The sequence below is a fragment of the Nicrophorus vespilloides genome, unplaced genomic scaffold (assembly GCF_001412225.1).
Source record: "Nicrophorus vespilloides isolate i.1.1-1 unplaced genomic scaffold, Nicve_v1.0, whole genome shotgun sequence".
Classification (NCBI taxonomy): Eukaryota; Metazoa; Arthropoda; class Insecta; order Coleoptera; family Silphidae; genus Nicrophorus; species Nicrophorus vespilloides.
This window is the reverse complement of record NW_017096545.1, coordinates 134344-151308: the sequence shown is the minus strand read 5'-3', so window position 1 is coordinate 151308 and position 16965 is coordinate 134344. Positions and strand designations below refer to the sequence as shown.

The 16965-nt window shown below is 26.6% G+C and overlaps 1 protein-coding gene across 1 annotated transcript in view; it reads left to right on the top strand.

The window, feature by feature from the left end:
• Positions 1 to 9600: 9600 nt before the first annotated feature.
• LOC108557362 (scavenger receptor class B member 1) overlaps positions 9601 to 16965 on the top strand; it is a 22085-nt gene continuing 14720 nt past the window's right edge. Inside the window, exon 1 of the mRNA XM_017913847.1 lies at positions 9601 to 9830. Within this exon, the coding sequence (XP_017769336.1) occupies positions 9800 to 9830 (31 nt within the window). The 5' untranslated portion in view covers positions 9601 to 9799. The remainder of the gene's footprint in view (positions 9831 to 16965) is intronic.

Sequence of the window (16965 nt, the reverse complement as noted above, 5' to 3'; positions counted from 1 at the left end):
ATTAGTTATAAATCAAGTGTAAATGTAATGTAGTGCTATTCCTGAATGAGATTTATAATTGCGAAATCATTATCGATATATCATTTACTGTATGTATGAATTGATGCAAGAAAAAAAAATGTATTGAGTTATAAATAAATGTCGCGTAATTATTTTAATTGAAATGGCTTTGAGAATAATGAAGAATTCGAAGTGCGTATTTCGAGTTTTTCTTGGTACAGTTTTTGCTAAATACCCAAATTCACAACTTTCTTCGGGCCCGATGAAGGAATCCCGTTTGAACACATGCAGCATGAACATTAAATCCGTTTGACGTCATTCGAGTCGTTTCTTGTTGTTGTTGTTGTTTTGGTTGGAGGAAGTAATTTAATCCGCTGTCGTGTTTCCAAGCAGAAGACCCCAAATCTTGCAATTCGCAACCGAAACACACACACACATCTAAAATAATTACCATTTTTCGTTCGTTGGATATCTCGTGTATAGCATTAGTATTTTTGGTAATTGCAGGTTGTAATTTGTAAGCGGTACGTGGTTCAAAATCTTAGAATTTTTTATTGAAGCATCTAATTAGGAACATTTGTTTTTATTGCTGTATAAGAATAATTGCGTTGCTAGCCGGAAGTGTTCAGAGATTTATGTAATGTGGTAGTGTGAAAATAATTGAATGTACAATGAAATAATAATATGATTTTTTTTTTGGTAATGCAGAACAACAACAAACAAAATCATTTATCTGCGTTAAACTCTTTCCCGGCATTTTTGTTTTGAGCAGAGTTGATTAATAGCCTTTTTTAATTGACACTCTTTTCGACGTAATTCCCGTTGTAAACTTCATGTTACGGGAAACATTTCTTGCAATTAATTCAACCATTACACTGCAACAAAGTAAAACAAACACGGATGACATTTCAGGAAACTTCCTTATCCAATTTCATAAATAAAAATATAAAACAAAGTATAAATATGAACTTTAGTATCGTTACATTTCTGGTTTATTCCCGTGATTTTCCTCTCGGGATTTCAGAGAAATTTGTTTAAAATTTTCAGTTACTCGGGAACAAAAAAGTCTATTAAAGTGACCCTTTACTTATATTTATTAAACAGGTCTATTCTACAAAAAGTAATTAACTTTATATCTAAATCCAAATAAACACAAATAATCTTAATTAATTTGAACAATGCTTATTAACAATAAGATGTATATACAGTGAGTTCGAATAAATAACTATTATAATTAGTCGATTAAATAATGTAATGTCATATTTTTGAAATCTATTCCTATAATTAACGGGTCTATTTCGAAATCCCGACAATCAAATTCTCGACAATATACTTCATTTTGTTATAAATATAAATTAATATTATTTTATTTCATTTTGTTGACTTATAATTAATAAACATTTAAATAAAGAAATATTTTAAATTAAAATTAATTTGTTATTATTAATAAACTAATTTTAATATAATATATTTCTTATTGTTAAATTTTATAATAAATTTATTTGTTATGTTAAATTTTTTCATATAAAAAAATTCAAAGGATTTGTCCCAGACGAATAATGAACTAAACCACCCAGGTAGAATCACAACTCCCTCCCCGTAATAATAATTTGTTTACTTCGTAAGTAGAAGATTTTGTTACTGTCGGGATTTTGATACTGTCGAAATTATGGTTATTAGGATTTTGATGCTGTTGGAATTTTGATACTGTCCGGATTATGGTTGTCGGTATTTTGATGCTATTGGGATTTTGATACTGTCGGAATTATGGTTATTAGGATTTTGATGCTGTTGGGATTTTGATACTGTCCGAATTATGGTTGTCGGGATTTTGATGCTATTGGAATTTTGATACTGTCGGAATTATGGTTATTAGGATTTTGATGCTGTTGCGATTTTGATACTATCCGGATTATGGTTGTCGGGATTTCTATACTGGCGGGATTATGGTTGTCGGGATTTCGATTACGACGTATACACATTTTTAATAATATACTAATTTGCGTTGACATAATTTAAATGAATGAATGATATATAATATCTTTTAATACTATTTATATTAATAATATCAGTAAACTGAATTATATTCTAGGACCTAGAATCTAGGTGATTTAGAAAAAAAATGGTCTAAAACTTAATATAATCATTCTTGAACTAACATTTTTCTAAATAAGATTATTACTCTGTAAATAGTCTAAAAATTTCAATTCTCATGTAATAAATTTTATAGTAATTTTTCTCAAGTGATAGATTTTCGTATAAACCTAAATTAGTGATGTATTCACAACCATTACGAAACAGCAATGTTTTTTTTATTATACCCGTCTAAGTATCCAAAAGTAAATCTAAAAGACGCACTATTTGTATTCATTCAAAGCTTACTCACATAGTTATAAATGCGCTAAATATAGTAAATAGAATTTTTCCACAAACAAAGATTATTTCCTTTAATTAAATACATTATTCAACAGCAACATAGTCTTATCAGTAAATGCAATAAATTTGAAAATCTGAAATTGCGATTTTACACGAAAATAGCATTAAAACCAAAGACCAATTATATATTAGCATTCACTGTTTTCACTATAAGCAAATTCGAATTGAAATCTAAGAATACGAACATTTCCACGATGCATGACTCAATTTGTATTTTTAAAAGTAGGTAATATACCTTTATTTTGTTTTCGACTAAATATTATCAATAAAATTAATAAAAAAATCCGTTTGTTTTCCAGGAAATTAATATAATAACTAACAATATTTTTATTGAAATCATAACAAATTTACTAAATTAATTAATTAATTGTAAAGTAATTATTTTCTATTATTAGAATCACGTGCAATCAAACCATTTGTCTTTGCTTGTCTGTTTATGTTAGCAAGAATTGATGTGCAGTTAATTGGAATTTAATTTTCCCCATATAAAATGTAATATTGATTGCATGAATATTGTTAAAATATTCCTTATTTACTTGCATTTTAAATGATCCAATTAAATAAACATTTGCACATAGTGTTTATGAGTTTTCCATGGAATCAATTTAATTACTGAGAATCTTTGTGAAAATATCTTCAAGAATCCCATAAAAAACTGTTAATTATATTTAAATAAGCAATTAGCAAATATAATGTTAAATGTTTTGAAGGTTTTAAGAGGATTTTTTTATATTTTAATTAAAAAATTAAAAAAATAATTTCTTGTTTCATATGAAAGTAAATTAAAAGTCAAATATTTATCTTTATTTTTCATATATTTTTCTTGACATGTTTTGTATAATTTGTAAATACTGTCTAGAACTCTACCAGACTGTATACAGTTGAGTTTACCATATACAAGAAAGTAATCCATACTAAATAATTCAATTAATATCCTTTTAACGATAGACAGTAAATATTCCTAAATATAGAACAAAATTATAGCAAATCTCGGAATTAACTGAATATTTACCAACTTGTTCATATCTTAAATATAATAACTGCTGTAGACAATTTTTTGTTATCAAATATTTATCAACATCATTATAATGGTATAATTTCTATGTAAATATGTCAACTGCTTGTTTATTAGTTGTAAAAGACATAAGTGACACAAAGATTTAGAAAATTCTGTGAATTTGAATACTTCTTTCCTTTTTGTGTTATTAAAAAAAAATTGTAATGAAAAACACAAATTTTCATAAATTTCAATTTTAATTTTATGATTATATGAATATGTTTTATTTAAAACAAATTGAAAATAAGGAATTAAAATAATACAAATATTTTTTTTATATCTTTTCTTTCTTATTCACAACTTGCCACATTTAGACAATAAGTAGAATATGTTTTGGCCATAAGACAAAAAAACAAAATAAAAACAAAATACAGTAAACGGTAAGCAGAACAATTTTCCTTCGGAAACCTTCCAATAAACAAATATAAATTTTACTAAAAAAATAATTCCATAGCAATAGGAACTTAACTGAAAATTAATTTTGATGACATTAAATAATAAATTAAAAGGTATTCACTCTACAGCACAAGAAAACGAACTTTTAGTTTCTAAAGGGGAGGCCGAGGGTGTTGTGCCTCTTTAGTCTGTGGGGGGTATCACTGTTGTCTAGCAGAGATAACGCGAGACTGTTGGAATGGTTTTCCAGTCTGTTCTGGTAACGGGCACTGAACTTAGGGATTTCTTAACAGTGTTCATGTGGAGGTCATATCGTGTCGTTCGGCACGTACTAGGAGGCTTGCAGCAGGGTGCGCAGGCATTTGGACTGGAATTGCTGGCTGTTCCACACTGGCTTCAGCACTGTTTTGTAGATTAATAGTTTGTTGTCGAGGGATAACTGAGATCTTCTGCCAATCAGCCAGTACAATTTAGCAAACTTGATGCCTAGTTATTTCCGTTTTGTTGAGATGTGCTTCTTCCATGTGAGTCGGCTATCCAAAAACATACCCAAGTAATTGGTACCATCGGCTTGCGTAATGGTTTTGCTGTTCAGTGTAACCAAGAGGCAGGTTCCTTTTTTAATGGTGAAAGTGACGTGGTTGGATTTGCTTTCATTGACTTTGATGCGCCAGTTCTTTAGTCACATCTGGTACGCGTCGAGATGACTGGAGTCACACCACTGCAACAACCAGATCCTCTTTGGACGACAGGACCGTGACGTAAATATTTATAATAGATTTTTTTTGTATTCTATGAATTTGAATACTTCTTTCCTTTTTGTATCAATTATTTAGTATTTGTATTAAAATATCTAAAAAAAAGTCTTATTAAAAAAATATATAATTTATAATGAACAGAAATTTTTATACATTAATTTATATTTTTAAATTGTAATAGTTGATTATTTTTTATTTAATATTATGATTATTATTTGAATATGTTTTATTTAAAAAAAAATTAAAGACAACGAATTAAAATAAATAAAATATGTATAATACATTTTTTTATATTTATAATAATTATGTTGTAATTTCTTTGTTTTTTCTTGGAACAATAAAGGTTGAAGCAAAATATATCTACTGTATATCTACGGTTTAATATATAAATTATTGTAACCTTGTTGGAAGATCTGTCAAAGAAAACCGGTGATAAATTTATTAAAACATTTACATTTCCGATTTTTATTTTATTTATGTGTATATTACTGAATATTTAAATTTTATTTTGTTATATGACCTATTTCTCCTATTTATTTATATTTTATTATATACGTATAAGATAAACTGCTTCAAAAAATATTTTTGAAAAGTTAAATACAGTGGAACCTCACACAACAAGCATTTCGTATAAAAAAAATGACTCGCTTAACGAGCGACGTTTCGTATAACGAGTGACAATGAGAAGAAAAGTCCAGAATTGCGCGCCTGCTACATCATTTTTAAAACTTGTGTACACATGTTATGTTTATTTTTAAATATGTTTCACAATAAGAGTAAAAATCCGGAAATTTTGGAAAGGATTAAACTCGTTAAACGAGGTTCCACTGTATTATAAATAGAAGCAGAACATATTTGATTTTGTAATTACTAGTAAAAATAATGAGAAAAAAAAATCAGCTGAGTAGGAACTGGAAGGGTTTCAATCAAGGGACATTAGGTATTGGAACAGGGATAATGTGGAAATTTTAAATTTTAGAAGGATATTTGGGTTTAGAGGGGCACAGAATTTAGAGAGGGAGGCGATTTTGGACTGTTTGGATTTAAATTTCAAGGAGAGGAAAGGTATCGATCAAGGAGGACGACTATTTTGGTTTTGGAGTAAAGGAGATCATTAGGAGGATTGTGTAGAGGATTATTAGGATGTCGTATTTTGGTGAGGATACGAAGGACGGAACGTTCGAACACGGACAGTTTTTTTGGGGCGGGATTTCGGTATTGGGAAAGTAGTGGGAAACCGTAGTCAAAGATAGGACGCCATATGGATTTGTAAATGGATGTTTGGCACTTTATGGATATTTTGGAGTTACGGAAGGTTAAGGAACGAAAATGACGGGATATGGATTTAATTTTGGATTTGAGTTGTTTGGAATGGGAATTGAAGTTGAGTTTAGGATCAAGAAGGTTTCCATGATGGTGATGGTGGTGATGGGAAAATGGAATGACTATCTAACATAACATAGGGAGACAAATGGATATCAATAATATTTTTTATAAAGTTATAATTATTTCCATCAAAATTAAGACAATGTTAATTTATTGATTAATTTGTTAATATTCGTTATGTACAATTATATCAATCTGATTTTTACATTAGAGCTTTACTCAATATTTCATTTTTAATTGCAACATCAAATTGATAGAAAAAGTGAAAACGTTAATGACTAATTAAAATGCACTTATTATCGGATATTACGTAAATAATGACTATTTAAACATTGAAATTGAAAATGTGATATAATTACTGGGTCAATACTTTTCCCGAAATTAAGTAAATAAAATAATAATAATATTTATTGTAATAAAAATTAAATTAAACTAAAATTTCAAATGACTATTGAGCAATAAATAAATATTTATTTTTAAAAACTACTATCAATTGTAGTAACAAAATAATTAATTAAAAAAAATTAACAAAATGAAGCTATTTGAAGAAATAAAAATATTTTTTATAATAATTTAATTAATTGATATAAAAGTAGAAGTTAAATTCATTTTTACATATCTTCTTCCTATACCAACTATACTTTTTTTTAACAAAGATTAGAATATTTTGATATCAAAAGACGAAGAAGTTGAGAAATATATTCGATTTATTTAAATACTTCAGAATAAAATTTTCTTGAATTGTATAACATTGGAAATATGTTCAAGTTATTTTTGCCTTAACCTTGGTTTATTAATTGAAAACAACTCTAGATAAAATATGTTACTTACTAATTAACTGATAACAAGTAGAAGGTAAATTGCTTCTTTAAAACGGTATTTTATTTTTCAATTATATTAGAATTTTTTTGAAGTAAGTAAAAGTAAGTCTTATTTTTACTATCAAATATTAGGTAAAACTAAAAGAAATGTCATTCTTTTTGCTTTACTTTGAAACCAGTTTGTCGCTGGTTGTCTTTAAGTTAACATGTTGTGTGTGAATTTCTGTTAGTAATCTTCCTGTTTCTTTTGACCTATTATAAAAAAAATGCAAAGGTAAGAGATTGAAGAGACACCTTTTCGAGATGTTGTGGTGTTTTTACTTAATAAAAGATTGAAATCAAAAGAAGCTGCCCAGACCACCTGCGATATTTATGGAAACATTTTGAATCCTCGAAATTGCTATAGATGGTTTGAAAAGTTCCAAAATGGTGATAGGGAGTTCAAGGACAAACTAAAATCAGGGAGACTTTTTTAACAATTTATTTATCAATTTCATCAATTAGATGATGGAGTCTAAAATATGCAGAAAACTATTGCAACTACAGGAAGGTATTGTGCGGTTTCGATCAGTCCGGATTCAAAATAGTCCGCTTTGAAAATTGTATAAAAAATTACATTTAATGTCAGCAAAATGATGGTTATATAGTCAAGTCTTGTTATAAACTGTTTATTTTTTGTATGTGTTCAAACAGTATGAGATATCAGTGAAACCGATTATCAGAATATAACTCTATATTGAATTATATAACATTACAAATTTATTCGAGTTATTTTAATCATAACCTTGTATTATAAACTATGGAAATTATGTAATAATCTAATTAAGTGATAAAAAAAGTAGAAGGTAAATTTTAATAAGTGTTGCATTAATTACAGAATATTATCTAAATCAAATTCTAATTAGTTTACAAATGTAATATTAAGACAGCAACAAACAACAACAGGTTTATAGACTACCGAAGATATTTAAACTTTGCCAGACCATTTCAGTTGCAGACGTGTTTTGTTTTCTAATTATAATGTCCAAAGCAGACTTCCGATAAATAACTTAATTTGCTTTTATTATTTATTACAAAATCTAGAGATGTTTTGCTTCGGAATTTTTCAAATGACTTTGTTTATAGCACGAATATTTTAGTTACATGTGACCATCAACCATAATATAATTATTTTTTTATGTCGTATAATTTTATTCACAATATGTTCATTAATGTGAACATTGAGTAAATTTAAGATCGCGGTTGACATTCATTACTGTATGTAATTAATACGCTTCTTGTATAATGGTCCGAAAATTGCGGTAATTTTTATTATCAGAATATCAAATGTTGTATATATATTAATATACGTTAATTGTTTTCACAAGAAAGGCAGTAATTAAAGAAATGCGTCTGAGTATAAGACGCACTCCTAATTTATTAGATAATTTCTAAAATTGATATATTACTATATAAAATACTATAAGAATTAATCAATTCTAAGTTAATTACATAAATGCGTCTTATGGTCAGTACATAGCTACAAATCTTAATCGATTTTATTAGATAATCTCTAAATTTGACATACTACTAAATACTATAAGTATTAACAGAATACCAAATGTTATATAATTGTTTATAGTGAGATGTTTGCTTAAGAAATATTCCAATAAATAAAGTGCGGATTTTAATTATGAGTAAAAACTATCGGACTATAGAGTATAAAACGCATTCCAAATATATTATAATTGATATACAGTAATACCACGCATTGTGCGGCTTCAATCAGTGAGGATTCACTACAGTACGGTTGACAATTTCAAAAGAAACTAAATTTTTATTGAGCAAAATAAAAATATATTCTTAAAAATTAGTACACACAATTATTTTTATATATATTAGATCGTTTTTCTTTCTTTCATATAGTCAAGTAACTTTTTCTACTGTTTATTTGTATAATCCTTAATATGTAAATAACACTACATAAAAAGTGCGTCGTATGGTCTGAAAATTTCAAAAGAAACTAAATTTTTATTGAGCAAAATAAAAATTATTTTGTATACATTCAAGATCGGTTTTTTCCATTTATATAGTCAAGTAATTTTTTATACTGTTTATATTATAAATACTCAAATTGTCCGGTTACAAACATTGTTTTACTACCATATACAATGTTATAAGAATTAACCCAAATCTAAGTAAAAACGCTATGTAAAAAGGTGCGTGTTATGGTCCAAAAATACGGTAATTAATATCAGTGCTATTTTAAGAATGCAAAATAACTTATATTTATTAATAGTTGTTAATTGTTTGCAAGAAAATGGTGGTAATAAATAAAGTGCTAAAGATAATTGTTGATTCTCGGGAACAAATAAAAATATAATGAAGAAAATTGTCGTCAGGGAAATGATTGCAGGTCGATAGAGCGTTTCCTTTCCGGCGGCCGCAATTACGTCTGGTCGACCCCGCCACCTGGGGGAATCCGGGCCTTCGACGGAGATTGATTTATTGCCGCTATAACTATAATTATTATTTGTAGCGATTCGCATCGGTATTGGAAGTGGTGTGATGCTGATGATGCGTTTGTTGCTACTACTAAGGATGATGATTATGATGATAGTTGTGGAGGAGGAGTTGGCGGCGGTGGATGCGATGCGATGACGGCTTCGGTTTTCGAGGTAGGAACGACGTCAATCGCGTTACAAAGTTTGGTCCCCCACTAGTCGGACACCCCACGGATAAAAAGCTCCAAACAAACCCACGGACCGGATAATTAAATACGCGCCAACGCCGCGACACAAGCCCGAAGTGCGCGACCACAGTCTAACCTCTATTTAAACACGAAACATCTCAGCCAATAAGTTAACATTTCTCGAACCCTCGACGTCGATTAACCGAACGTGTTCCTTCAGCTGCGTTTTATTTCTACTTCTTCTTGCCCAATTGGATTTTTCACCTACTCCAAGATGATCGAGTTCAAATACAAGAAAACCTCAAGTAAGTGCCGGAGACTCAAATGTTGCATCAAACGACGAACCCGAATATAATAACGCAATTTTTTGCTTTACTTTTTGCCACATAATTACTAAAAATCTTTCTTATTAAGAAAAATAAACAATGGAATCATAAATAAATATAAAAAAATGTGTTAAACAACAGAATCCTAAGTTTATTCTCTATATTTCATATGTTTTTATTTTATTAATGACAATTCACCAATGCTTCAAATATCAAGTGATTTTAATAGATAATATTTAAAATTGATATACTACTAAATACTGTAAGAAATAAATAATTTTAATTTAATTTCTCTACATAAAAAGTGCATCTTATGGTATGAAAATTGTAGTAATTTTAATTAATAGAATACCAAATTTTATATAATTATTTAAAGTTTGTTCATAGTTAATTGTTTGCTCAGGAAAGATTCTAATAAATATTAATTTATTAATATCTTTATTATTAAGAAAAATTAATAATTATCAAAAAAATATAGAAATATAAATAATTTAAAAAACGTATGAAAGAACATAACATTATGTTTTTTCTCCTTAGTTCATCTTATTTAATATGTTAATATTTTATTAAAGATTATTCATCAAATTCATGCAAAAACTGATATTTTTTATCGATAATAAAATCAAATTATTTAATGTCAATTTATAGAAAATATAAAGAAACGTTTGTAATAATTTATTATATTTTATTCTTATTATTTACACAATTTATTGGTTTATTTCCAAACCATGTCACTTCATTCAATACTTTTTATGTTCATAATAAATTACCTTTAAAAAAATGATGATAACTATGAAATAATATATAGAAATACATTATAATAAACACTTTAGATCTACATAAACCAATAACAATACTTTATAATAATTTAAATATACAATTTATGAATTTTATGATAGAAATTTTAAATTGCTTTTTCTTATATATAATTAGACAAAAAATTCAAATATTTTTCAGTATTGAAGAAAATCACACAAATAAATATTTATTATCTTCTTCAGTAAATAAAAAGAATTGACGCTATTTTTTTAACATAATATTGGAGAAAAAATGCAATATTATAATGTTAAAACTAAGTCATACATTTATTAAGTTTTTATTATAACTTTATTAGAATCAACTGCAAAGAATTATAGATTATTTTATTAATTTTAATATCACATTTAGAAATGTGACATAAATTTCAGCATTTTCTTCAAAAATCATCAAGAATCCAATACCAAATATTCACATATTCTTGCAAATTCTTAAAAAAAAAAAACAAGAAATTAATAATTATTAATTTAATAAAAAATATATGATAATGTATTCTTTTTATGAACATTAATTATTGCTAAATTGTAACACGTGTTGTTCTAATCAAATATTTGTTATTAGTGTAAATACACATAAATGCAATTAGCCCTTAGCGTGATTTTCGCATTCCATAATTTTGCATCTTAGATAACCGTTAAAAAGCTTCTATAAAACAAATACATCTGCATATAAAAACTCTTCAGTTTTTAATTCAAATAAAGAATACATAAAGTAAATATCTTTTATTTGTTTTGTGTTTTGCTTCCTGATATTAAATAACCGGTCGATTACTAAATCAATCCTATTACGTATTTGGATCTTACTTATTTGTTTTCACAGTTGACCTTAAACAATGAAAACAAACAAAAATATTCTCGAATCTATTTTATGCATGTTTTTATCATTGTAAATGATAACAAAAACTTTATATTTTAATATTAAAGTAATATGTAAAAATCACAAATCTATTATTTTTTTTTTGTTACCAACATATCCAAGCAACGTTTTTGGTTTTAAAGTTCAATTTGTGAAATGATTATGTAATTTTGATATTTTTTAAGCGTCTCATCAAAAAAAAATGGACGTTTATATAAAATAAAATAAATGATGTCATACAATTTAATTGTATATAAAAATAAGTATAAACTGTTTTTTCTTTTCAATTTATTTATATAAACCTTTTCATTGGTCCTAAATTAGTACAGTTTTTCTGCCCAAACAAATTGGTTCTAATGTAACCAAACTAAATAACGGTTTTATCGTATTTCATCTATAATAAGCGGATTTTTTTAAGTATTCAAATGTTGAAATTTCTGCTTAATGTAAAATATATGAAATAACAATAATTAAAAGTAATTAAAAACTGTTGGTTAATATCAAATTACAGTTAGAAATATTAAATTCGGAATTAAAATCTCACACGAGATCAGATTAATGTTACAAAAAAATATAATTACTGCTATTATATTTCTTACTTAATTTTCTTTATGCACGAAAGTTTAATTCTAAAAAATATATACTTATAAAATCGGTTTTTAGATACATTAAATAATTAAATTCTGTGAATTATTTTATTGATTTAACATAATAGGATTATTAAGAATTACACATTGATGTTAAAATTACAATGAATTTTATATACAGTGATTTCACTCAAACTCTTGATTTGCATTTGCTATTTTAGAACCTTTAATTTTTAAAGTCAATAATGACACACAAATGTGACTTATCTTCTTTGTTTATTGTTATATTTTTTTGTTACTAACTAGTAAAACTTTGTGGTGGAACTATGGTGGAACTATGTTAATAAACTTGAATAATGCATGAAATAGTTGTGAAGAAATAGATTACCTTATGTAAAAGAAAACGGTAATATCTCAATTAAAGTATAAATATTCATGATTCAATTTACACATTATGTGCATTGAGATAAAGTAGACACAAATATTTTGTAAATTAGAGTAATCATCTTGCATTTCAGATATTTGTCTCAAAATGCACAAAACGTTAATAATTTCCCATTATATTTAATTATAAGCATATATTTATTAAATTAAAAAAAAAATGATAAAAAATCATTTAGTCAGAAACCGACACGTGCAAATTTTTAAGTGATGTCCTCTGTAATTCTATCAATAATAATGAGTTTGATTGTGAATAATTTCCCACAATTAATTAATTTATAAATAATAATTGGACATACGGCGCCAATTTGTCGGAATAAAAAGTTTTGACACACAATATAAGTACAGTAGTTGTTCTTTATCCAAATTGTTCGTAAACCGATCATCAATTTAAGAAATGCTTTATAATTTAACATAAAAAGTAACGTTAATCGGTTCGGTATACGAACATTTGTTTGTTGTCCGAACATAAAAGTCTTTTGCGAAAGTTGTTCGAAAACCGAATTGCTCGTTGCTAAGTGTATATGAACGTTTCTCAACATATAGTGAGTTTCATTAAACGTTGACAGTTGTCACCTTACGTCTTTTTTTTTTTTAATTTCATAACCTATTGAGTCGCATTAAAAGTTGACAACTGTCACCTTATGTAATTTTTTTTATATGTCAACCCCGTGACGTTAAAAGTTTGAGCAACGCTGGTCTATACATTACGAAAATGAATGTCTGTTTTTTTTATTTCAATAAATGAAAATGAATTTACGTAAGAAATAAATATTTAGTATATGAATTCAGCATTTATATATCAATTTTTTTTCAATTTGGAAAACAATTTCTTTAAATATACGTAACTTTTGCTATGACATACATGATCATGAATTGTAGATTTTCAATGTTAATAAATCAATAAAATTCAATTAAAAACTTAAATGAATTTGTCATGTTATTCATTATTTACTAATTATACACAAATAATTGATGTACCGTTGAGAGAAAAAAAAAATTGTGGTGTTACCAACTGGCATTAACAACTTTATGTATTGGATTCATTTGTATTTAATCAATATTGATTTAATTATTGTATTACTAATTAGCATATATAATTGACAAATATTTTTGTAAAACAAAATTCCAAATTAAATAATAATAATATTTAATTTCTAAATATTTAAAATATTTTATAATTTATTTACAAATTAAACACAAATAGTTTTATAATATAGCAATACCTCGCATAGTGCGGTTCATAATAACAATGATTAAATTAATAATTACTAAATATCATAAAAGAATATTTCCATAAAACATTTTAATTTAAAATTAATTTTAGCTAAAAATAAAAGTTCAAATATACTATACAAATTAATACAAAAACGTATTAAAGTTTATAATTTACGTCACAATTTATATTATTTTAAATTAGTAATTATTGAAATTTATATAATTTCCTAAGAAAACTTGAAGAATAATACTGTTGATAGAATTATAATAATAAAGTGTGAATTCGGAGTATTCTGAAAATTTACAAAGCATTTAAGGAAAACCGGTATATTGACTACGTTTTGATCACATGGATGTAAGTAAAAGGCCGAGTGTAGTAGGAATGTGCAGAGCAATTAGAATGTGTTAACCGAAAACGCTGAAAGTTTCCGATCGAGATTAGAAATTGCTTTATTATATTTATTTATATTTCTTACCTTTCTTTATCCATTTAAATTATATGACAATTTGGTGTAAATCGCATTAAGAATGCTTTTCAATAGCAAAAACTAAATGCATTTTCATCATTTCTTACATTCGTATTTATATTTATTGTTTATTAATGAGTTGTTAATTGTTCTCATTTTAATCTCCTAATTAAATTAATAAACAAAAATGTATGAAACTTGAATTAAATTATATATTTTACTCAAATTATTTGTTTCAATTTAGTAAGATTAAAGTCGGATAGTAGCAGATTCAAAATAATCATATGGATGGAAATTATTAGAAAAAAAATATTTGTTTTCTTTTAATAAAAGTCTTATGTATGTTGACAAATTTGATGAAATCATGTTTTCTAATTAATAAAATAATCTTATTTTAGAATTTCAATGATTATTCCATATTTATAACACTAATTTTGTGGAAATGAGGAGAGGAAACTTTCATTTGAAAATATTTTAGATAATTATTAAGTAATAAATAAATATTTCATAATTATGTGTTTTCTAGTACACTTGTTTACATCAACTAAGTTTATATATACATAATTTTGTATCTTGTTGAAAATTTCCAATTACTATAAAAAAAAGATTTAGTATTTTTTTAAAAATTTCTTTTCGTTCTTCATTTATTTCAATCCTACGATAATTCGGTGTTAATCGCATTAAGAACATGTAACAAATGCAATTTCTAAATGCATTTTGATCGCTTCTTAAGTGAGCCGTGCGATGACTCCAAAGTATTTCAATTACGAAGTATTCGTTCGGTGATTCGGCCGTGGCCTTGTGTCCACTTTTGTAGCCGAAACCGTTTTCCATTTCCTATGCGAGGCTACGTGTCAAATCGTCAAGAAGGTTCTCCAATAGAAGCACATTTTGGCGAGAATTCCATATCGAATTTCGAGACCTCCTTCTATGGACACCACCTATTGATATCTTCAGTTATTTCTCACGTAGATACATTCTATTCATTTCAGAACTTTTGTACGAATCGAAAACCTGTTGAATTTTAATATTCCTCATTTACACTTATTGATAATTTCAAATATTTACTAATAAAAATTTCAAATAAACGATTTTTTTTTCATATATTGGTCAAACGGTAAATTACACTTATTTTGGTTAATTAAGTGTTGCTTTCAAACATTCATTTTGTTACATTCTCTTTTAACATTCGATTTTAAATATCTTTTTTTTTGATATTATTATTTCTAAATATGTGTCCATAATAAATCCCCAAATTTTTTATGTAAAAAGTTGATTTTTATAGTCCAAAACTAGTATAATTAGAGTACAGTCATTTCTTCTTAGGTGAGACATTTCCCTTATAAATTGCATATTTATAATACTTATTTTTATAATCAGAAAAGCACGCTGCTTAACTTTCGTTAGAAGACAAATATAAAATAGAACTAAAAAAAGTATATCTCTTACTTATGCACTTGATAATTATTTTTTAGTTACCTAATATTTGTAATTAATTTATCATAATATTTTTTTATCAATCATAATTTCAATTCTAGATTTTTTCTTGGTTTCTTGAATCACATTTTTGTACATATTATGTAACAAGAATATAGCGCTTATTTCCAGAATAAGGTTTTAATATGTTCATTAAAAACTATGATGACAACTTTTAACTGAATACACTTGTTAACTTATTTTTTTCCGTTACATAATTGTAGCAAACGCTTTATGTGTGTAAAACGTAGTACAAAAACGACTATTTCCTGGAATAATAAGTTTTGTCACTTAATACTCCGAAAAATATACAACTTTTTTTTATATTAAATACAACTTGGTAAAAGCCAATATTTCAACAAATTTTATTTTGTTCATAGTGAGTGTAATTGGTTCCACTAATATCCCGAACCGTTTAAAAACATCCTTCGAAAATAAACCGCACAATAGCAGCTAAATTTCATGAAAACATGTTTAGGTAGTTTCGACAACTTTTCCTTACGGTCCGAATAATTGATTCCGGACTCTGAAATATAACGATTCGATGTCTTTAAAACCGGACTATAGGCAGTCAGGCTTCTTGAAAATATATTTAGGTGGTCAAAATTCTACAACTTTCCCTTACGACATAGTATACATAGCATTACCACTTTTAAAATAAACCCCAATAAAAGCAATCAGCTTTCTTCAAAACATATTTAAGTGGTCCAAATTCTAAAACATTCCCTTATGATATAGTATATACAGCAATGTCTCGTACAATCCGGATAATTAGTTCTGGACTATTTGAAACATAACTTTTCGAGGACTTTCAAACCGCACTAAAATCAGTTAGGTTTCTGGTCCAAATTTGGAAACTTTTTCTTACAACATAACATATACAGTAATGCCTCTTATAGTCCGGGTAATCGGTTATGCTAATATCTGGACTTTTTAAAACAGGACTAATCGAGAACTGTCAAACATCACAAAAAACAATCAAGTCTTCTGAAAACAAGTGTAGGTGGTCCAAATTCGGCAACTTCCCCTACAACGTATACAGTAATGCCTCATATAATCCGGGTAATCGGTTCCGCTAATACTCTTTGATACAGGACTAATCATGGACTGAAAATAACGTTGATTTATGAATAAAAAACAATTTATTTTAATTTTGTCATTTTCATCATTCATCATTTATTTATAAAATTAAAATAATACATAATATAGGGTGTGATACAAAAATGTAGACTGTTATGGGCTTTAGCCTCTTTC